The sequence below is a fragment of the Phocoena phocoena genome, chromosome 1 (genome assembly GCF_963924675.1).
Source record: "Phocoena phocoena chromosome 1, mPhoPho1.1, whole genome shotgun sequence".
NCBI lineage: Eukaryota > Metazoa > Chordata > Mammalia > Artiodactyla > Phocoenidae > Phocoena > Phocoena phocoena.
Window position 1 is genome coordinate 125,791,802 of NC_089219.1, and position 25,264 is coordinate 125,817,065.

Sequence of the window (25,264 nt, forward strand, 5' to 3'; positions counted from 1 at the left end):
ATTTTAAAAAGGGGAGTAGAGATAGAATTTAGTTAGATAAAGAGGACATTTTTACTTTTTGTCGGGGGTTTGCTTAAGAAATTATGCAGTTTTTAATAGTTAAAGGGTTTTGATTCTATTCTTTAACAGAAAGTGACTCAGTATAAGATTTTAACAAACGTCACCTTTATTATTGATTACTGAGACTTGAACATAAAGTCAGACTTCATAGCACCAGCATCTAGCTGTTACATGTCTGACCTGCTGGTAGGTAGGACGGCTGGATTATTTGGGGTCATCCTAGAGGCTCCACTTTCAGGCCATGCACCCCACTGTAGTGCACATGAACAAATGGGGCCATGTCTCATGACCCAAAGTCAGCTAGTGTCACATCCTTAACCTTATCCCACTTTGTGAAATGCCAGAGAGGCACACACTACAGACTTCTACTGTAAAAACTGGAAGAAAACTCAGCACTTACAAGTTAACAAACCAAAAGGGGGTACCTGAGGAAGCCATACTTCAGCATTTTTAAAGACAAGAGTAAACAATGTTTTCCATCCCATTTTTAAGAGCTCAGCCCATGCTCAAACAGCATTTCAGAGAAGCTTCTTCTGGTCAGTCCAATCTCTAGTTCTGTTTTGCTCCTATTTTCTCCACTTCCCAATTAACACCTTATTTAAAATATCATATTCTAATGTTCTATTACTTGTTAGCACCACATATTTAGCATCTGATTAAAAACAGAATACTGTATAGCATCTTGTTTCACGATGATGATCAATACAGTGAACTCTTTGAGGGGTCATTGGTACATGGAAGTCATATACACCTTTGTGATCTAGTTCAGCAGTTGGCATGGAGGAGAAATTCAACATTTATAGACTTGATGTGTTGAAGCTGGCCTACATTCTGCATTCAGCCAAAAAGAGGATGCCCCTTTCTGACAGGAAAATCATTGAGAAATGTCTTAAATAAACAGAATCTCTTTGTGATCAATCCTCTTGCATAATAAATGCTTTTCTAGGTAAGCTACAAGAAATGAGAAAACTTTAGGTTAGGCTAATTTGCCAGTGGTCTGGCACCCCCAATAGGTGCTGTACCAGAACCTGTTTGAATTATTTTTGCAAGAATGCGAAAAGTAAAACGCAGTTGCAATTATGCATAAAGGAAAGCAACCTCAAGGGAACAGTCACCCTGGCTTCTACTGCAAAGAGCTGGGGAAAGTGGTCAAGTGAGACTAAATGACTCTGTAGTCACCAAAGTGCCCTTCTCTGCAGAGAGACCCTGAACTCTGGGGGTATGAGAAAGAATGCAGCATGTTCATGTCTGTCCGCTTGTGGCGGATTTTGGAGATCTATATATCAAACAGTTCAAGTATGTATCACAACATGGGGAACACAGTTCCAGAGATATCTGTGACTTAAATTAGAAGAGGAAAGTCCCTAAGTATTTTCCAAATTATTCTCTTAGAACTGAGTTTCCAGCTTGCTGTCCAAGCTCAGGGCTGGTCAGCAAACACATTTGTTTTGATTCATGCTGCCTTTCACTGGCCAACTTACATCATGGTTGCCATGGTCCTGCAATCAGTGGGGGCAACTCCATCTGCAATATCTCCCCTTCAGCAAAAATAACCACTTTCTTCTCTGTTTTCACTACTGGGTGCCTACTCTATTGTTACCTAATACTTCACCTGTCCAGGTCTTATTTCCTTATCAACACTCAGAGAGCTCAGTTCTCTGCAAAGAACATGGGATTGGGAAGCAGATAGACCTGTTGGAATTGAGTTCAGTACTTTGAACAAGTCGCAATTTCTGCACCTCTATTCTCTGATCTGTGTCATAGTATCATGAGTCACATGTATAAGAAGTAAACGAGGCACAAGCCTCTTAGATAGCCTCATCCACCAGAGGGCAGCCAGCAGAAGCAAGGAGAATTACATTCCTGCAGCCTGTGGAAGGAAAACCACATTCACAAAAGATACACAAAGTTAAAAGGCAGAGGACTATGTACCAGAGGAAGGAACAAGATAAAACCCCAGAAAAACAACTAAATGAAGTGGAGACAAGCAACCTTCCAGAAAAAAAATTCAGAATAATGATAGTGAAGATTATCCAGGACCTCGGAAAAAGAATGGAGGCAAAGATAGAGAAGATGCAAGGTGTGTTTAAAAAAGACCTAGAAGGATTAAAGAATAAACACCTAGAAAGAATTAAAGAACAAACAAGCAGAGATGAACAATCCAATAACTGAAATGAAAAATACACTCTAATGAATCAATAGCAGAATAACTGAGGCAGAAGAACGGATAAGTAACCTAGAAGACAGAATGGTGGAATTCACTGCTGTGGAACAGAATAAAGAAAAAAGAATGAAAAGAAATGAAGACAGAATAAGAGACCTCTGGGACAACATTAAACACACCAACATTTGCATTATAGGGGTCCCAGAAAGACAAGAAAGAGAGAAAGGACCTGAGGAAATATTTGAAGGGATTATAGTCAAAAACTTCCCTAACAGGAGAAAGGAAATAGCCATCCAAGTCCAGGTAGTGCAGAGAGTCCCAGGGAGGATAAACTCAAGCAGAAACATGCCAAGACACATGGTAATCAAATTGACAAAAATTAAAGACAAAGAAAAATTATTGAAAGCAACAAGGGAAAAACGACAAATAACATACAAGGGAACTCCCATAAGGTTAATAGCTGATTTTTCAGCAGAAACTCTACAAGCCAGAGGGGGGTGCCACGATATATTTAAAGTGATGAAAAGGAAGAACCTACAACCAAGATTACTCTACTTGGCAAGGATCACATTCAGATTCAACAGAGAAGTCAAAAGCGTTGAAGGCAAGCAAAAGCTATGAGAATTCAGCACCACGAAACCAGCTCTACAACAAATGATAAAGGAACTTCTCTAAGTGGGAAACAAGGAGAAGAAAAGGACCTACAAAAACAAACCCATAACAATTAAGAAAATGGTAATAGGCATATACATATCAATAATTACCTTAAACGTGAATGGATTAACTGCTCCAACCAAAAGACACAGGCTCACTGAATGGATACAAAAACAAGACCCATATATATGCTGTCTACAAGAGTCCCACTTCAGACCTAGGGACACATACAGACTGAAAGTGAAGGAATGGAAAAGATATTCCATGCAAATGGAAATCAAAAGAAAGCTGGAGTAGCAATACTCATATCAGATAAAATAGACTTTAAAGTAAAGAATGTCACAAGAGACAAGGAAGGACACAACAGAATGACCAAGGGATCAATCCAAGAAGATATAACAATTATAAATATATATGCACCCAACATAGGAGCACCTCAATACATAAGGCAACTGTTAACAGCTATAAAAGAGGAAATCGACAGTAATACAATAATAGTGGGGGACTTTAACACCTCACTTACACCAACGGACAGATCATCCAGACAGAAAATTAATAAGGAAACACAGGCTTTAAATGACACAATAGACCAGATATATTTAATTGATATTTATAGGACATTCCATCCAAAAACAGCAGATTATACTTTCTTCTCAAGTGCAAATGGAACATTCTCCAGGAGAGATCACATCTTGGGTCACAGATCAAGCTTCAGTAAATTAATTGAAATCATATCAAGCATTTTTTCCGACCAGCACACTATGAGATTAGATATAAATTACAGGGAAAAAAAAGGAAAACCCCCACAAACACATGGAGGCTAAACAATACGTTACTAAATAACCAAGAGATCACTGAATATATCAAAAAGAAAATTAAAAAATACCTAGAGACAAATGACAACAGAAACACGACGATCCAAAACCTATGGGATGCAGCAAAAGCAGTTCTAAGAGGGAAGTTTATAGCAATCCCATCCTACCTCAAGAAACGAGAAAAATCTCAAATAAAAAGCCTACTCTTATACCTAATAGAACTAGAGGTAGAAGAACAAACAAAACCCAAAGTTAGTAGAAGGAAAGAAATCATAAAGATCAGAGCAAAAATAAATGAAACAGAAACAAAGAAAACAGTAGCAAAGATCAATAAAACTAAAAACTGGTTCTTTGAAAAGATAAAGAAAATTGATAAACCTTTAGCCAGACTCATCAAGAAAAAGAGGGAGAGGACTCAAATCAATAAAATTAGAAATGAAAAAGGAGAAGTTACAACAGACACCGCAGAAATACAAAGCATCCTAAGAGACTACTATAAGCAGCGGTATGACAATAAAATGGCCAAGAGGCACATGACAAGCTGCTCAACATCACTAATTATTAGAGAAATGCAAATCAAAACTACAGTGAGGTATCACATCACACCAGTTAGAATGGGCATCATCAGAAAATCTACAAACAACAAATGCTGGAGAGGGTGTGGAGAAAAGGGAACCCTCTTCCACTATTGGTGGGAATGTAAATTGATACAGTCACTATGGAAAACAGTATGGAGGTTCCCTAAAAAACTAAAAATAGAATTACCATATGATCCAGCAATCCCACTACTGGGCATATACCCAGCGAAAACCATAATTCAAAAAGACACATGCACCCTACACTTCATTGCAGCTCTATTTACAATAGCTAGGTCATGAAAACAACCTAAATCCCCATCTACAGATGAATGGATAAAGAAGAAGTGGTACATATATACAATGGAATATTACTCAGCCATAAACAGGAACGAAATTGGGTCATTTGCAGAGACGTGGATGGACCTATAGACTGTCATACAGAGTGAAGTAAGTCAGAAAGAGAAAAACAAATATCGTATATTAACGCATATATGTGGAACCTAGAAAAATGATACAGATGAACCAGTTTGCAGGGTATAGAGACAAAGATGTAGAGAACAAATGTATGGACACCAAGGTGGAAAGCGGGGGTGGTGGCGGTGGCGGGATGAATTGGGAGATTGGGATTGACATATATACACTAATATTTATAAAACAGATAACTGATAAAAGCCTTCTGTAGTAAAAAATAAAATATAATTTAAAAAAAAGTAAATGGGTTCACATGGTAAGTGCTCAATAAATAACAATCATCATTATCATCATCATCGTGATCAACAGGAACTGAGTCAAAGTCTATGAGTTGTACTTATTTTATATTCATTTATATTCAGTCTGATTAAATGAATTCATGAATAGAAGAATGAATGATTATTTCTAGAAAACAGTAAAGGAGAGCAGTCTAGAGAGAACAAAATGACAAATTTGGTCTCAAATTGCGAGGTTCACTTTGTTCTAAGGTAGCAAGTAGGGCCTGGCCTCCGTTACTCAATACTTACTAGACAACCAGCGACATCTCTGAAATTTCTGCTCTTGAAGTTTGTGCATAAGAAGGGAGGCAGCACTGATATGCATGCAGCAAACACATTTCTGTATTATAAATATGGCAGAGTAATTACGATGGCCACCCCAACTGATGAAAGGTATGACTGATTTTGCTCAAGCTCAGAGGGGCCATTGTCTCCCGAATGAGTGCTTTGTGCATCATGCAATGCCAGGCAACGGTTGGTCCAGGGCACCGAAGCATCTAAACTCAATGCAAGCTGCTTTAAATATTAACGTTCAGTCCTATTTCTCAAAGTGTGGGTGTCTCCATCTCTATAATAACAGCTTCCCACCAGCTCAGAAGAACCAGTGTAGAAGCTGCCCTTCCCACCAGACCTCTGGGAACAGTGCCGCAGCAGGCATTTGAGCTGGGGTGGGGGTGACAGACGCCACAGTGGAGGTGCCTATGAGGTCATTCTTGTGTCTGCCACGATTTCATGGGGAACAGTCATGCAGAGACTATCCATCTTGTATTAAAATCTGAATAATGAGAGTAGAAGTTAAAGATTAGCTTTGATGGAGTACTTTGGGGTAGACAGAGGAGAATATTATGATGAACTGATTTTCTTGTTGTTGTTAGCTAGAGCTATCTAGGAATTAAGAAGAAAAATTCTGTGGCTATGACTTGAGCAGGGGAGAGGGGGACCAGGCAGCAGAAAATAGAATGCAACATCTGAGAGTCATAGAAACTCAAGGCTGAAGGAAAACTAATGGGTTATCTATGTTAATTCTGAGGAAGGCCATTATTTTTTTGGTCAAAACATATTATCCAGTGAACCTGATGTAAGGTCACGAATCTGGAGAAGAACCATTTAGGAAAGGAAACACACGCTCAATTCAAAACTGTCGGTTCCTGGGACATATTCTCCACATGGACAGCCTTAGCATGCTGATGGGGGACAGCCTGGTGCATGGCATGCAGCCGCTGGAGCTGTTTGGAGACTGAGGAATTATTTCAAACAGTCTGTGAAAGGTTGTGGCTTCCTCAGTGACGTGTTTGTGGTTTGCAGATGAATGGACTAAGAATTAATTCTCACATATAAATAAATATGTGTAATGTTTACATATGTATCCAATCCCAGTGGGGACCGGTGAGTGACGCCATGTCTGCATCTGTCAGGAATTCGCTTTCTTGCCAGAGTTCAGTGATGCTGTATTATCTCATGAGAAACTGCAGAGGCTGAAATGGGAGCAGCACCTTGGTTCCCACCAAACAAATAAATCGCGCACTTATGTGGGAGTTGGTTGGATGATTTTTTTTTTTCCTGTGCAGAGTGGTGCTATTCCTGAATCCCTAAAAGCTTGCAAGCAGAGAGAGGATAGATGCTCACTTCTCAGTGTCAGGCTCAATGCTGCAGAATGGACTTCAAAGTGGGAAGAGAAAAATGTCCCCACCTACACATGTCCAGTTCCCTGGGAGGTGATTCAAGCTAGTTAAAGTGATGTAAGGGAAGGTTTCAAATAAGAGAGTTATCAGGAGTTTTCACTGTGGGAAGGTGTGGGAAAACAGTTCTCACTCCAAAGAGCTGTTAAAAGGATCACATAAAATGATGCTCGTGAATGAAGTCTTTTTCCACTATAAAACATCATCCTATCAATGTCAGGTTTCACCACTGTTACAGTTCCTATGCACCTCTGATGTTCTGTTATTCATCCGAGAAATTTATTAAGGGCCCACTTTGTGCCAGGCAATATGCTTAGATCCTGAAGAACTCTGACCTAATTCGTGCCCTAGAGGTTTCATTCAATTTAGAAAAACATATACCGTCATGACTCCGGAAATTTAAAGATGCCACTAAAATGTCTAGACACACCAGTGGGATAGTGAGTCATGATCTGCTTACCATGGTGATATGGCAGTCTCATTCTGCTGCTGCTCCAAGGGTCCCTTTGAAAAAGTACCATTTCCTTGACAACTGTGGTCGCTCTCAGCTCTAACACCGTGCAACCAGAAAGAGGTACAGCCAAGTGAAGCCTTCCTTAGAGGGACCGCTTCTAAGTTGACTTGCTGTGTCTTTCTGAGTAATTCTCTCCTCTCTCCCCCCACCCTTTGGTTCTACCAACCATCAGTGACATGTCTGGGTGATGTAGTGGGATGAGGAAGGGGCAGGGTAGGGTGGTGAAGGAAGATGGGCAGACCGTTGTAAACCAAAGCCAAGGATAAATGCTGCTACCAGAGATTTGAATGTCTTGGGCAACTTAAGAAAAGTTGCACATCTCTATTTGTCAGTCTTTGATATCAAGACTTTGTGCCTACCTACATAGTTCCATGTTCATTAATTTCCTAGCATCTTAATGATTGGTGGGCTCCTTCTTCTCTACCCCAGAATGTGAAGCCCCTTTGGCCTTGGATTCAGGACCTTTCACAGTTATATTCTACACCCTAGCCATGCCTGTTTGCCTGCTGTGGTGGAGTCAGAACAGCTTTATGGAGGCATTTTGGAAAGCTGGACGAGGTCCCTGCCCCATCAGCTAGCTACTGATATCAGCTGACCTTGATCTCTGAAGTTACCATTTATCATTGCTTCAAACAGAAAAATGTTAAGAGTTTTGAGATGCATATCCCTAGAGACATTGTGCCCCACGTGGGCATCTGTGGAATAATGCTCTCTGGTTGCAGAGAATAAGCATAACCCACAAGGTTGTTCTTCCAAGCCTCACACAGTGGAGAGATACATCATTTGAGTCAGCCAACCTTCAAATGTTGACTTTTGGATTCCTTTGTCCAAAGCAGAAATGTCTGACTTGTTTGCAGACTGAAGAACTTGGGACAAGTTACGTTGTCAACATCCAGTGTAAGTTATCAGGATAAATAAATATACACACATTCTCCTAGTCAACCCAAAGTCTAGGTCAGGGGATATTTGGCATCAGCCCAGGGAGCCGGAAAGGAACAAAATTTCACAGACTGGAATTACATAGTTATCTAGAAAGCACTAGCCTCCTTTTTCAGTCTGTAATTATATACTATGTTTGCCACTCTGACCTGGAACAGGGTTGGCTTCTTCCAAAGAAGTCCCGTGGGAAAACATAAGTTCCCAGATGGGTTCAGCAGCCTTGGATGTGATGAGTAGTTATTGTGATAGAGGGAAAAGAGCACTAAAACGGGAGTCAGTACGCTTCAGCTTAGAAGTGAACCCCCATGAAATAGCTGGGTGGCTTCTGGCAAGTCACATCCTTGCTCTATTCTGTTTGTTTCCTTTTCTGCCAAAAGAGGGATATAGGAGCAGTGGGTTGATGACCTGTAAGTTCTCTCCCAGTGTGAGTATTATTCTGACATTTTCTTCCACTCATCTATCCATCCATCCATCCATCCCCTTCTATAGGCTAGATGCTATAATTAAAACTTGTTTGTGACAGCCCAGGCTTATTTGAAGCCAGAAGCCTGGACCAGAGCACCGCCCCCCACCACCCCGCAAGCTCCCCTCCAGCCCCAGAAGCAGTGAGGAGTTGCGTTTGGCTGCTAAACTCACCAGCAGGAATATGGGCATCTCTTGCTGTAGCGACAACAGTAAAATTGCCACTCCCGATCCAGCACTGACTCGAAGTAGCGGCTCTGGAACCCTGCCACCAGTCCATTGTTGGAGCACGTCTGGTACCTGAAGAGAAGAGAACAAGTCCAAGTAAACCAACCACAATGATGCACAAGTAGAGCCCCCCTTTCCAAGATCCCAGCTCCCTCAGTTATTGAGTCATGACACTCTTTCAATGACCTAGATTCCTTACAATTTATTCTACTTTTATGCAAATCATAAAAAACCTTTGTTTTACTGGTAGGAATGATGTATACTCGCCATTAAAATTCAAATGATTCACAGTCTTTCAACCGAAGGAAAATTGGGAAACTCTGCTCTTGTTAGACCTCTATGAATATATTGTTAGATGGAAGAATGCATAAATGAATGGATATAGAGGCATCTAGAATTTTTACAAATGCAATATTATATTGTTCATGCCATTTAAAATAAAAGATAATATAATTCACATTACTTGAATTAAAATAAAAAGAATACAAAGAGAAGCTTTCACAAGACCTTCTTAGAAGCATAAGCCTGGAGACTGAGCACAAGGATACTCTGCAGGCAAAGCCCAGATGGGCACAGCGATTTGTACAGGGTGACCCAGTACAAGCTGTGGGGAGCTGGGACCACAACCCCAAGTTTTCACAACTTATCCAGGAATCTTTCTATTGCCCACTAGACAGCAAGCTCTACGTGGTCAGGGAGTGTTTGGTCAAAATTCTATCCCCAGTGCCCACTGTGGGTCCTGGCATATGGAGGCAGTCCTTACAGAGTGGTGACGGGCCACCTGAACTCCTCAAACATCCTCTAAGGGTCCCTTTCCTGTCTAAGCTGCTCAGTTCTAATTCTTCTAGTCTACAGACCCTCCCTGCAGTCACATGAATTTTCACTGTTTCATTCTATCTGGGCTGCTGTTGGTCTAGGAATCAGCCTGTTTCATCTTCACAGCACCTTGCTAGCTAAGCGTTGGCTTAGAACAGTGTAATCATTTCTCCCTTTGTTCCATCTCCTGTCCCACTTTCTCCCACTCCTTCCCCATATCCCACCGGTGCCTTAAGGCTTGCTCCTTTTGCTGTGTTGATGAGGTTGCTGTTCTCCACCTGGCCACAGTGGGCTCCCACCTTGCGCAGAGTGAGAGCTTTCATAAAACCTTCCAAAGGAGGTCTTTAGCTACCTCTGCTTCTTTGTATTTTTACCCACCTGGCCATTGATCATGTTCCCTCTTATGAGTAAGCAGAGAAGGCAGTTGTCTCTGAGTCACAACCTGACAGCTGCTGGAATACAACCCTGCTTTTCAAGGAAAGGTAAGTTTCCAGAAAATATAATAGATAAGGTAAGAATAAGTACCTGATGCTGATAGGTGAGAGGGACCTTGCTGACACACAAACTATAAAACCATCAGTGACTGGATTTCATTTCATTCTTTTTAATTATTGGAAATGATCTTCTGGGTCTGACAAAACTAGATATTAAATATATTTCGTGTCTGGTCAGAAAGCATCTGTACTTTTCATCATTTATTATTCATTTATTCATTTATGCTTATATATATTCAAACATGTGTTGATTTATCCATTCATTCATTCATTCATTCATTCAACAAACTTGTACTCCCTCACTATTCTGTTTCAATCACAGTGCTTCTGTGTGGAAAGAAGAATTGAGAGATGGGCTTGGTACTCGGTCACCATACAAACTGGCTTGAATTCCCTGTTCCCAGGACCTGTAAGAAGTTCTGGGAGACCTTAGAAAGCTCAACTGTAGGAGATCAATAGTGCAATTTATGACGTAAATTGAGACCTGTGCCCTTTGATGATCTAGTCTTCTTTGCTCTCCCAGTACTCGCATCTCATCAGGAGTATTACCGCCTTGGAAAACACCTGGTATGTATCAGGAAGCCACACACTTGGAATGGACAACCAAGGTCTGAAGGGTAGCCTTGGGGGCTGATCTTCCAGCATGGTCTTATTCTATCCTAATCCTAGCAATGCGAGTGAAAGCCAACTTCAACAGAAAGCTCTAAGAGTTGTAAACAAAGCTCATATGTGTCCAAAGAGAGACGGTGCATCAGACTGGTGCTCTCTGTGAGCTTCCTCCTTACCATCACTAAAATTCTGCCTTCCTCTAAAACAGCCCTTTCAGAACTGAGCCAGGCTGTGGTTTCCCTGGAGCTGCTGTTCCATTGTCTTGGTTTGTCCTGTGCACTCAGACTATCACGGGGATAGCATTCCCAGGGTGGTGAGTTCCCATAAGCAAAAATAAATGTAGCAAGATAAGCTGAATGGTTTCACAGGGTACCAGTTCTGAAGGCTATCCAAGTTCCATGAATTCTCCGCCGGCTGCCAGCCAGGCAGCTGACCCCATAGTCCTGTATGGGAAGTGTGTGTGTGTCACTCTTTCACACACCACCTCAGATAACACTGCCCTGTGAAGATTATTTGGACATTACAGGCCCAGGGCCTAAGAACATATGATGAAAGTTAGACAACCAAAGAGAGCTCACCTCCCCCAGCTTCTGTCCCATTGCACTCACATTTTAGTAGAGTGAGCCTGCACTGGAGTTTGGCAGTACATGAGGCCAACACAATGAAATTATTCCTTCTAGAATTGGAGTTTTGTAAGGGTACACTTTCACACTCATGTGGGAGCAGTATAGCAAGGTGGTTAAGAGCATAGGCTATGTTGCTGGACTGGTGCTCCAACCACTTCTGACTGTGTCACCTTTGACAGGCTTCAGACCCTCTAATGGTCTCAGTTTCCTCATCTGTAAAATGGGCATAATAACAGTATGTACTTATTAAAGTTATTGTGAAGACCAAATAAGGCGATGTATGTACAACTCTGGGGATAGTGTCTATTAATGATTAATAAATTACTTACTATTGTCATCATACTTTCATTTAGTCCACACGGCACTTGTGAGTATACTCTGTGAAATCTGCCCTTGGCTTCCCAGTCTCCATCAGTGGAAAGCTGGTGGACTCATATGTGTTCCTTGAGCTGCTGTTTCCCTAAAACAAAGCTCACAGCAGTCGACTGTCTTAGTCACTGACACACCCACTTTGCAGCATAGATAATTGAGTATGACTTATTGCCCCCAATAGATGGTAAAGTCCTTGAAGGAGAAAGATCACTTAATCTTCAATTTGAATTCCCCACAGTGCCTGACAATGGGGTCTAACAAATGTTTGATGGAAGAATGATGAACAAATGAATGATCAGGGCATCTTCCATTATCAGAGGCAGAATGGACTTTAAAAAGCCTGTCATTCAAATCCAGGAAGGGCCCTGAAACTCCCTCCAAGTAGTTCTCAGGAACTCACATTGAGCAATCCATCTTCCCACTTCCACCTTCTCTTTCAGGAACAAAGCCTACTCCAGGACGAGGGTGAAAAATGAATATCGCTTTAGGCGTTTCTCTCCCTTTCAATCACCTTTTTAAAAAGTACCTTATTTAATAAGACTCAGTTAAACATTTGGCCACAAACTGCAGGATTGCAAACACAGGAACCAGGCAGGTGAGAAAGGGAGTGAGGGCAGCCTGTCAATGGGAGTGGCGGGGGAAGTTGGAGAAAACTTGAATCATTAAAGTGATTTAGATTCAATTTTTTTTTAAAGAGTTTTATTAGCAACTAATCAAGATGCTTTTTTTTTTTTTTTTTTTGTGGGGTATGCGGGCCTTTCACTGTTGTGGCCTCTCCCGTTGCGGAGCACAGGCTCCGGACGTGCAGGCTCAGCGGCCATGGCTCACGGGCCCAGCCGCTCTGCGGCATGTGGGATCCTCCCAGTCCGGGGCATGAACCCATGTCCCCTGCATCGGCAGGCGGACTTTCAACCACTGCACCACCAGGGAAGCCCCAGATTCAATTTTTAAAAAAGGTTGATGGTGAAAAGACATTCTTGAGGATCTGCTTTACTTCCCAGAACTTGGTTGTTGCTCCTGAATGGTCCACAGAAGAGTTTGAGCCCAAGACTGTAGCTTTCCTGGTGTACAGTGATAGGACCCCAGCTGAGCCCTAGGCACAGACTCCCTGAGAACATTCCCTCAGAGTCTCAGGACCCTGGGGTGCCCTCATTCAGGACTCTCTCCTCTCCATTTGAAAAGCCATATTTTCTTTCTTATCATCTCTTTGAAGCCTGGAGGCTCAGTTTCACAAACTGGAGCACTGTTAGCTGTGCTCCATCTGACACTAGAAACTTTCTAGAAGGAAAATCAGCAGGCAGTTACTCCTCCTCTGACAATAGTCATGGACCTTTTCTGAGAAAGTTGTCTTTCTGAAAGTGGTTTCTCTCAGGGCCTTCACCCTAAAAGCAAAGACAAAGCCTTCTCCTGTGTCCACAATAACAAAACATAGAAGTGATAGGATGCAGGGGAAAGAGCCCTTGTTGAGGAATCAGCAGCATGAGTTCTGGTCCTAGCCCTGACTTTCACATGCTGTGTGGAGCCTCATCTAAGTCACTGTGAGGATGAAATAAAATGATGCCTGCAAAAATCTTGGCGAAGATAGAAACAGGAAGATCCAGGATCCAAACTCAGATTTTTCTGAGGCCAAAACTCCTGGTCATGAACTTTCAGGGAGCACAAACTGCTGCTCCAGGATTGTCATTCTGCTTCTGGTCCAATCTTCGGCCAGGCTTTCTCACTGTTTTTTTGTGTTCTTCATTGGATCCAGGGCTGTTGGTCAGGCCCAATGATGGAGGCCAGGACTGGAAGGTGTGCACGTGTCTGGTTTTGCTGGTGAACTCCTCTGTGAAGTTTTAGTCTCTCCTTCCAGTCTCTGCTGGTCTCAGTCCCAACTCAAAGAAAGTCCAAACTCTTAGCAACTTGGGGGTGGCATTGGGTTGAGTGGAGAACAGGGTAAAGGAAAGCAGCACTATCTTGGTTAAGAGCTTTTACAGTCCCATCGAATGGGTGGGCTGGTTGTGCTGGTAGCTTTTTTCCAGCTCTATAAACATACAGACGTGTTTCCAGGACTGCTATCCAGTCTTCAGCTTCACGGCAAATATGAAATAAGAGCAGCTTTGATCATCATCCAGGCTGGTGGCCACTCCATGTGACCGGGAGACCATGTGGCAAAGCTCTTACTCCCCAGTGTTTCTCTCCCAACCCAGCTTGATGAGGGTTTAAATTCCACCAAGGGAGACTCATTCTTTTAGAGTAAAGTTTGACTCCTGTAAATTCTATTTTCCCCAGAATAATCCTTTGAGTTGCTATCAGACATTTATAACATGGGTCACAGAGTTTCAGAATGTTTGTTAAGTTTTTCAACAAATAGTCATTAGAACCTACTCTATGTCAGGTGCTGTACTTGGTCTGCAATCCTTTCCAGACAACTGTGCTAATAAGAGACACCACAACAATACAGATATTGGAGAGAAGAAGTAGATTTGTACTAAAGACAGAAAAGAGAAACAAGAGACTGGCTTGGGATGGTGGGGCAGTGAAATGGCAAGGGGCAGAGGCAAACCAATTTGGGAGCACGTTTACCTACTTAAAGGAGCTTTAAAAGTTCTGGATTTCTCTCTTAAACCCCAACAGAATGACTCCATTCCCCATCTTGTCCTTTCTGCTGACATTTATACCTACTTCCACAAAATGGGGATGACAATTTCTACCCTGATAGTATTACATGAAGATTAAAGAGAAGCTATATGTCAAGTGTCTACCCCAGAGCATAGCACAAAGTTTATTATGAAAGGGCAGGAAAGGAGCTCTCCCAGAGATCTCCATCTCAAAGTTAAGACTGAGCTCCACCCAACAGCAAGCAAACTCCAGTGCTGGAAGCCCAATGCCGAACAATTAGCAAGATGGAAGCACAACCCCACCCATTAGCAGAGAGGCTGCCTAAAATCACAATAAGGTCACAGACTCCCCAAAACACACCACAAGATACAGTCTTGCCCACCAGAAAGACAAGATCCAGCCTCATCCACAAGAACACAGGCACCAGTCCCCTCCACCAGCAAGCCTACACAACCTACTGAACCAACCTTGGCCACTAGGGGCAGACACCAAAAACAACAGGAACTATGAACCTACAGCCTGTGAAAAGGAGACCCCAAATACATTAGGTTAAACAAAATGAGAAGAAAGAGAAATATGCAGCAGATGAAGGAGCAAGATAAAAATCCACCAGACCAAATAAATGAAGAGGAAATAGGCAGTCTACCTGAAAAAGATTTCAGAGTAATGATAGTAAACATGCTCCAAAATCTTGGAAATAGAATGGAGAAAATACAAGACATGTTGAACAAGGACCTAGAAGAACTAAAGAGCAAACAAACAATGATGAACAACACAACAAATGAAATTTTAAAATCTCTAGAAGGAATCAATAGCAGAATAACTGAGGCAGATCAATGGATAAGGGACCTGGAAGATAAAATAGTGGAAATAACTACTGCAGAGCAGAATAAAGAAAAAAGAATGAAAAGAATTAAGGACAGTCTCAGAGACCTTGGGGACAATATTAAACACACCAACATTCAAATTATAGGGGTTCCAGAAGAAGAAGAGAAATAGAAAGTGTCTGAGAAAATATTTGAAGAGATCATAGTTGAAAACTTCCCTAACATGGGAAAGGAAATAGTCACCCAAGTCCAGAAAGCACAGAGAGTTCCCATACAGGATAAATCCAAGGAGAAACATGCCAAGACACATAAAATCAAACTATCAAAAATTAAATACAAAGAAAAAATAGTAAAGGCACCAAGGGAAAAGAAACAAATAACATACAGGGGAATCCCCATAAGGTTAACAGCTGACCTTTCAGCAGAAACTCTGCAAGCCAGAAGGGAATGGCAGGACATATTTAAAGTGATGAAAGGGAAATACCTACAACCAAGATTACTCTACCCAGCAAGGATCTCATTCAGATTCAACAGAGAAAATAAAACGTTTAGAGACAAGCAAAAGCTAAGAGAATTCAGCACCATCAAACCAGCTTTACAACAAATGCTAAAGGAACTTCTCTAGGCAGGAAACACAAGAGAAGGAACAGACCTACAAAAACAAACCTAAAACAATTAAGAAAATGGTAATAGGAACATACATATTGATAATTACCTTAAATGTAAATGGATTAAATGCTCCAACAAAAAGACATAGACTGGCTGAATGGATACAAAAATAAGACCTGTATATATGCTGTTTACAAGAGACCCACTTCAGACCTAGGGACACATACAGACTGAAAGTGATGGGATGGAAAAAGATATTCCATGCAAATGGAAATCGAAAGTAAGCTGGCATAGCAATTCTCATATCAGACAAAATAGACTTAAAAAAAAAAAAGACTATTACAAGAGACAAAGAAGGACTCTACATAATGATCAAGGAGTCAATCCAAGAAGAAGATATAAAAATTGTAAATATTTATGCACCCAATATAGGAGCATCTCAATGCATAAGGCAAATGCTAACAGCCATAAAAGGGGAAATCAACAGTAACACAATAATAGTAGGGGACTTTAACACCCCACTTTCACAAATGGACAGATCATCCAAAATGAAAATAAATATGGAAACACACGCTTTAAATCACACATTAAACAAGATGGACTTAATTAATATTTATAGGATATTCCATCCAGAAACAACAGAATACACTTTCTTCTCAAGTGCTCATGGAACATTCTCCAGGATAGATCATATATTGGATCACAAATCAAGCCTCAGTAAATGTAAGAAAACTGAAATTGTATCAAGCATTTTTTCTGACCACAATGCTATGAGACTAGATATCAATTACAGGGAAAAAAATGTAAAAAAATACAAACAGATATAAGCTAAAAAATACAATACTAAATAACCAAGAAATCACTGAAGAAAGGAAAGAGGAAATAAAAAAATACTTAGAAACAAATGACAATGAAAACACGGCAACCCAAAACCTATGAGATGCAGCAAAAGCAGTTCTAAGAGGGAAGTTTTTAGCATTACAATCCTACCTCAAGAAACAATAAAAATCTCAAATAAACAATGTAACCTTTCACCTAAAGCAATTAGAGAAAGAAGAGCAAAGAACTCCCCAAAGTTAGCAGAAGTAAAGAAATCATAAAGATCAGATAAGAAATAAATGAAAACTAAATGAAGGAAGCAATAACAAAGATCAATAAAACTGAAAGCTGGTTCTTTGAGAAGATAAACAAAATTGATAAACCATTAGCCAGACTCATCATGAAAAAGAGGGAGAAGGCTCAAATCAACAGATTTAGAAATGAAAAAGAAGTAACAACTGACACTGCAGAAATAGAAAGGATCATGAGAGATTAGTAAATGCAACTATATGCTAATAAAATGGACAACCTGGAAGAAATGGACAAATTCTTAGAAAAGCACAACCTTCTGAGACTGAACCAGGAAGAAATAGAAAATATAAACAGACCAATCACAAGCACTGAAATTGAAACTGTTATTAAAAATCTTCCAACAAACAAAAGCCCGGGACCAGCTGGCTTCACAGGCGATTCTATCAGACATTTAGAGAAAAGCTAACACCTATCCTTCTCAAACTCTTCCAAAATATAGAGGAGGGAGGAAGACTCCCAAACTCATTCTATGAGGCCACCATCACCCTGATACCGAAACCAGACAAAGTTGTCACAATAAAAGAAAACTACAGGCCAATATCACTGATGAACATAGATGCAATAATCCTCAACAAAATACTAGCAAACAGAATCCAATAGTACATTAACAGGATCATACACCATTGTCAAGTGAGATTTATCCCAGGAATGCAAGGATTCTTCAATATATGCAAATCAACAATGTAATAAACCATATTAACAAGCTGAAAGGTAAAAACCATATGATAATCTCAATAGATGCAGAAAAAGCTTTCAACAAAATTCAACACCCATTTATGATAAAAACTCTCTAGATAGGAGGCAGAGAGGGAACCTACCTCAACATAATAAAGGCCATATATGACAAACCCACAGCCAACATCATTCTCAATGGTGAAAAACTGAAACCATTTTCTCTAAGATCAGGAACAAGACAAAGTTGCCCACTCTCCCCACTATTATTCCACATGTTTTGGAAGTTTTAGCCACAGCAATCAGAGAAGAAAAAGAAATAAAAGGAATCAAAATCAGAAAAGATGAAGTAAAGCTGTCACTGTTTGCAGATGACATGACACTATACATAGATAATCCTAAAGATGCTACCAGAAAACTACTAGAGCTAATCAATGAATTTGGTAAAGTAGCATGATACAAAATTAATGCACAGAAATCTCTTATATTCCTATACACTAATGTTGAAAAATGTGAAAGAGAAATTAAGGAAACACTCCCATTTACTATTGCAACAAAAAGAATAAAATACCTAGGAATAAACCTACCTAAGGAGACAAAAGACTTGTATGCAGAAAACTATAAGACACTGATGAAAGAAATTAAAGATGATACAAACAGATGGAGTGATATACCATGTTCTTGGATTGGAAGAATCAACATTATGAAAATGACTCTACTACCCCAAGCAATCTACAGATTCAATGCAATCCCTATCAAATTACCAATGGCATTTTTTACAGAACTAGAACCAAAAATGTTAAAATTTGTATGGAGACACAAAAGACCCTGGATAGCCAAAGCAATCTTGAGAAAGAAAAATGCAGCTGGAAGAATCAGGTTTCCTGACTTCAGACTATACTACAAAGCTACAGTAATCAAGCCAGTATGGTACTGGCATAAAAACAGAAATATAGATCAATGGAACAGGATAGAAAGCCCAGAGATAAACCCATTCACATATGGTCACCTTATCTTTGATAAAGGAGGCAAGTATATACAATGGAGAAATGACAGCCTCTTCAATAAGTGGTGCTGGGAAAACTGGACAGCTACATGTAAAAGAATGAAATTAGAACACTTCCTAACACCATACACAAAAATAAACTCAAAATGGATTAAAGTCCAAAATATAAAGCCAGACACTATAAAACTCTTAGAGGAAAACATAGGCAGAACACTCTATGACATACATCACAGCAAGATCCTTTTTGACCCACCTCCTAGAGAAATGGAAATAAAAACAAAAATAAACAAATGGGACCTCATGAAAGTTAAAAGCTTTTGCACAGCAAAGGAAACCATAAACAAGACAAAAAGACAACCCTCAGAATGGGAGAAAATATTTGCAAATGAAGCAACCGACAAAGGATTTTTCTCCAAAATTTACAAGCAGCGCATGCAGCTCAATATCACAAAAACAAAAAACACAATCCAAAAATGGCCAGAAGACCTAAATAGACATTTCTCTAAAGAAGATATAAAGGTAGCCAACAAACACATGAAAGTGTTCAACATCACTAATCATTAGAGAAATTCAAATCAAAACTACAATGAGGTATCACCTCACAGTGGTCAGAATGGCCATGATCAAAAAACCTACAAACAATAAATGCTGGAGAGGGTGTGGAGAAAAGGCAACCCTGTTGCATTGTTGGTGGGAATGTAAATTGGTACAGCCACTATGGAGAACAGTATGGAGTTTCCTTAAAAAACTGAAAATAGAGCTACTCTTTGGTCCAGAAATTCCACTAGTGGGCATATACCCTGAGAAAACCATAATTCAAAAAGAGTCATGTAGCACAATGTTCATTTTAGCACTATTTACAATAGCCAGGACATGGATCCAACCTTAGTGTCCATCGACAGATGAATGGATAAAGATGACGTGACACATATATACAAAGAAATATTACTCAGCCATAAAAAGAACCGAAATTGAGTTATTTGTAGTGAGGTGGATGGAGCCTGTCATACAGAGTGAAGTAAGTCAGAAAGAGAAAAGAAATACTGTATGCTAACACATATATATGGAATCTTTTAAAAAATTGGTTCTGATGAACCTAGGGGCAGGACAGGAATAAAGATTCGATGTAGAAAATGGACTTGAGGACACGGAGAGGGGGATGGTAAGCTGGGACAAAGTGAGAGAGTGGCATGGACGTATATACACTACCAAATGTAAAATAGATAGCCAGTGGGAAGCTATCATAGCACAGGGAGATCAGCTCGGTGCTTTGTGACTACCTAGAGGGGTGGGATAGGAATGGTGGGAGGGAGATACAAGAGGGAGGGGATATTGGGTATACGTATACATATAGCTGGTTCACTTTGTTATACAGCAGAAACTAACACAACAGTGTAAAGCAATTATACTCTAATAAAGATGTTTGAAAAAAAATGCAGGAAGGCAGGAAAGGTAGTAGTTGTTATTATCACTATTATCATAAATATTTGCAATTAAATGGAAAGAAGCTACATTTTAGTCTCCACAAAACACTTTCTGTTGGAGCCTACATTAGGAATTATCAAGGTTGAACCCTTCCAGTGGGGCAGTAAGATTAGCCTCAGAAAGTAGATGATAAAACATAATTTGAAGCTCACCTGCTCCAAGAAATCTTCCTTTCTTGACAATTGTAACTCTTGCTGATTTTTCTTCCTCATGATACATTGATGTCACCATCACACATTTCACCTAACATGTACTATCTCTGAACCATCTCATCGTGGGATAGTGCACGGGTTTTGAAGGTAAACACTGTACCACTGATTACTGGTCCCCCTGCCACAATGATGGGGATATGAACAGTCTCTTTAAATAATGCTGAGTTATATGCTGTCTGCTCTCTTCCTGCCCACATCTGGGTAAGAGTTCTGCTATCTTCTCCATGTCGGGTTCTAATTCTGCTAGTATGTAGCAGGTTTCAAGATGGTGAATCAGAAATGAACGCTGAACAGCTTCTCTGGATAGAAAGCCATAGGACAGGACAAGGGAGAAATACTTCCCAAAACACAAACTCCTGCCCTGTTTTAGAAAAATACAAGCAGTAGAGGCTAACCCAAAGGCCTCTGAGAAGATCCAGGTTATATTATGAGATGCATTTGTGTCCTGAGATCACTTTTGGCCTGAGAACAGTTCCAGATCACGCAGGGATTTCAGGCTTAATTAACCACAGGAGCTCCTGAAGTCAATTATTTACAATATTTGTTAACCAAGAGATCTAATACTACCACTGTGTTATCTGAAATGTGAAAAATATTTGACACTCATATTGTTCACTTAATATGTATACTGATTTATATGTTCCCAAAACGAAATGTTACCTATCAGTGGTCTTTGTAATCTAGCAATTTGTGTATTTCAACTCCAGCTTTATAATTTACCAACTGTGTGACGTTTATCTCTTTGAGTTTCAGTTTCCAGGGAGTAGTCATTATAGGAAGGATAAATAACTCTTATATAGGACTTACCATGTGCCAGCCATTGTGTTAAGCACTATACCTGCATTATTTATTTTAATCATGAAAACAATCCCGTGAAATGGGCTTGGATAATCAGTTCCCCACCACCACCGCCATTTGATGGATAAGGAAACTCAGGTTTAGAGAGGTTAAGTAATGCCCCAAAGGACACACAGCCAATAATACATATATATTATCTCATTTAATTCTCACAACAATTCTGGGGCATTGTCTTTGTAGAAGTAGAAGCTGAGGCTTAGAAAGTTGACATGACTTGCCTAAAGTTAGTAGTGGGGCTGCATTTTGAGAACTGTTCTGTTTGTCTCCAAAGTCCATATTCTTTCAATTACTTCAAGATACCTTGAAGAAACACACACATACACAGAGAGAGAGAGGAGAGAGAAAGGTATCCTAATTCTGTGGAAACCTCTTATTCATTAGGAATATTATGTCTGACAAGTATGCAGACAGAAGCAAATCTGGGAGGAGTGAACGTTTACCATCCTGTGAGCACAGCCAAGAGCCATTTTGCAAAGCCCAAGTTCCCTCAGACAACTGATTCCTAGATCTCAGGACAATGACCAAGATGGAAAGTTGGCAAGAATCCTAGATCTGCTATAACTCTATTCTCCCACACTCAACCTTGTTTCCCTCAGAGGTCAATCTTACATAGGTGTGATATCTTCTTTAGCCCAGAAATGACTACAACTTTATTCAAGACCAAAAATACCACCAACATTTAATATTCACCGGCAGCACTGTGGCATCAGCACTGTGGCTTGGGTTCCACCTCTGCACTAGCTATGAACAGGCAAGTCTCCTAATGCTTCTGAACCACGTTCCTTCATGTATAAAATGGGGGAAATAGTAACGCTGCCTTGCAGTATTATTGTGAAGATCAAATAAGATTAGACCATGAGTAGCACAAGGGCATAGACTGTATGTTATTTATCTTCATAATCTTGGAGTCTGGCAAAGTTTGTGATAATAAACATTGGTAGTGAATGAATAAGCAAATGAATGTATGACTGAGGAATACTTTATAAACTATAAAGCACCATATCAATTAGGATTAAGATAATAGCACTTATACTTAATGTACTTGTTTCACTGCTTTTTCAATTGCTTCACTCTTGGCTTTAATTCCTAATCTATGATGTAGGGAGGTTGTTCTGGATTTTACATGAGATCCCTCCCAGTGCTGAGATTTTGTGATTCGGTTACACTCTGCCTTTTAAACTCCCAATATGTACTCTACCAGCCTGCACCCTTATTTTTTAATCTTTTAATTCTGAAATAATTTTTGAGATACAGAAGATTTGTAAAGATAATACATAGGATTCATGTATGCCCTTCACCTAGATTACCCTAAAGTTACCTTTCATCACTCTGGTGCCTTTATGAACACTAAGAAATTAACATTGTACATCACTAAACTCCAGACTTCATTTAGGTTTTACCAGGTTTTCCATTAATGTACTTTTTCTGTTACAGGATCCAAACCAGGATACCATGTAGCATTTAGCCTGTGTGGCTTTTGCAATAAAAAGTTTTGCTATTGTATTTTTAAAAGCATATTGGGACATTAAGATTTGTGGGATAATGGAAACCTAATAAAGAATGTATCCTGAGCTAACAAGTGTGTCAGCCATCCTCTGCACATGGTTTAGAGAACTTCAGGAAGTCAAAAAAGACCATCCTGCATGGTGGTGAATGCAAGAAGCCAAAATGAGATGTGTACAATAAAATTGAGCCCCATATTATAGACACTGGAATATTGAGAATCAAAAATGTAAGCATAAGTTTGTTTTTGAAGTCTGTGAGTCTGTTTGTAAATAAGTTCATTTGTATCAATAGATTCCACATATCAGTGATATCATATGGTATTTGTCTTTCTCTGTCTTATTTCACTTAGTATGATAATCTCTAGGTCCATCCATGTTGCTGCAAATGGCATTATTTCATTCATTTTTATGACTCAGTAGTATTCCCCTGTATATATGTACTGGGGGGGAGGGATAAATTAGGAGTTTGGGATTAACATCTACACACTACTATATGGAAAATAATCAACAAGGACTTACTATACAGCACAAGGAACTCTACTCAACATTCTGTAATAACCTATATAGGAAAAGAATTTGAAAAAGAATGGATATATGTATATGTATAATTGAATCACTTTGCTGTACACCTGAGACTAACACAATATTGTAAATCAACTGTACTCCAATATAAAATAAAAAATTAAATTAAAAAATGTAAGCAAAATGGTTTCCCTTGCAGGAAGATCTCAGGCTTCTTTGTTGAGGGCACCGTGAGCTGCTCGATGCACTAACTAGTCTTACTTGGTCTTTTGCTACATATTTAGTGGGGCCCACTATGTGCCAGCATTATTCTAGTGCTGGGCAATATTCTATACAGTGGTGAATGAGACAAAGTCCCTACATTCATGAAGCTTATAATCTGAAGGGGACAAACTATAAATACAAATCATGTAATGACAAGAGCACTGCGGGAAACGTAACGCAGTTTGGGGAGTAGAGTGTGAGAGACGTTGGTTTAGAGGAGGTGGTCTGGGAAAACTTCTCTGAAGAGGTGAGCACTGTGTTTACTGAATGATCAGAATAATGAATCAGGACGGATTGCTCTAGACAGAACCTTGGTCTCAGTTAGAATCAGATTATGGAAAACTGAGTTCCTACTGCAAAAAATTAATAAGCAGAAACCTCAATTAGAGTCAGGAGACCGGAAAGGGGTGCTCTCATACCCTTCAAACATAGCAGAGCCCAATAGAAGAAGAAAGATTTCCTCTTCTTGCCTGGCAAGAGCTCAGCCCATGAGAGATCGTCATAACGCAACCAATGAAAAGCCATGAACTTTGTTTAATATAGGCCCCCCAACTTCCTTTTCCCCTCTATAAAAGAGTTTTCTCCTCTCCATTTTGTGGGGGACTTGTGCATGCCTCACTATAGTTGTAGACCCTAAATTGCAATTCTTTGCTCCTCCAAATAAACCCATTTCTTTCTGGAGTTATAACTGGCTGTCTATTTGTTTTAGGTCAACATTTTGTTGTTCCATATGTGGGTCCAGTGAAGACCCCTGATTACTCTGAGGCTTGTAAGCAAACAGGTGTGGTACTACATTGAGCTCATTGTTGCTCACTGCTTTTCTAACTTACCCTGGGGTTTGAGGGCAAGTCTTTCTCCTGGATCTGAGCTTCATCCTCTTTGCATTTTGAAGCTCTCCAGGTTTTATTTGGGATCTGTTTTAAGGTTTCATCTTTTGTGGTTAAGACCTTGTTCTGTATGCGTCTACTCATTTGGCACTTTGGCCTGATTTTTGAAATCAGACTTATCCAGCTTGAACTGGCTAGCCACCAGCCCATTCCTTCAGGAATAGGGGCTGTTCTATTGGAACTGTGCTGAGCAGCTTCCTGCCTGGCTCTTCCAGGACTAGACTGTTCCCTTAGAACTGGCTGCTATTAGGCCTGCAGGCTGTTTGAGCTATTTGAGCTGCTTAAGTTGTTTGAAAAGAATTATTTTACTCTACAGAAAAAGCTCTGAGAAATAGGATCCCAGTTATCTAAATATTTTGAGGGTTCCCCTTTCCTACAGGGATCCTGGCCCATTTTATGTTTGAAAACCAAGGTCCTTCTTCATGTGCATGTCTAACCAAACTGGACTGACCTGACAGCAATTTAGAATATCAATGACCATTATGAGGAATTTTGAAATCCCTAAACGTTCTTTTCTTAAAACCAAATTGGACAACCATAGCTCTAAAATTTCCAAAACTAAATGGAATGCCTATTTCGATTGGTATTTTTAGGCTTCCAAACATTATCAGCAGCCTAAAATTGGATCTTTGCAAAATAAGATTTTAAGATGAACTAAGGTAAACAGTTAAAGAAAGGTAACATGGCTCCCAAAGCCTCAGGCTCCTCTTCCTTGGCTTCTCTGTCTCAGGCTCCATCTCCAGCACCATCTTGTCTCACTCCTACTCCTGCTCAAGTCCCACCTCCAGTGCCAGCTTCCCCCTTCCCTTCTTTTTGCCTGCCTACAGCTCCCTTACATCCCCAGTTCCCCAATACTAATTCTCTTGCCAGACTTCCCCTTTTCTCTGAAACTCTCCCCACTCCCTTTTCCTCTGAACTTATCAGAA

The 25,264-nt window shown here is 40.1% G+C and overlaps 1 protein-coding gene across 1 annotated transcript in view; it reads right to left on the reverse strand.

The window, feature by feature from the left end:
* DPT (dermatopontin) overlaps positions 1–25,264 on the reverse strand; it is a 39,431-nt gene that overhangs the window by 8,177 nt on the left and 5,990 nt on the right. Inside the window, exon 2 of the mRNA XM_065885161.1 lies at positions 8,789–8,914. Within this exon, the coding sequence (XP_065741233.1) occupies positions 8,789–8,914 (126 nt within the window). The remainder of the gene's footprint in view (positions 1–8,788; positions 8,915–25,264) is intronic.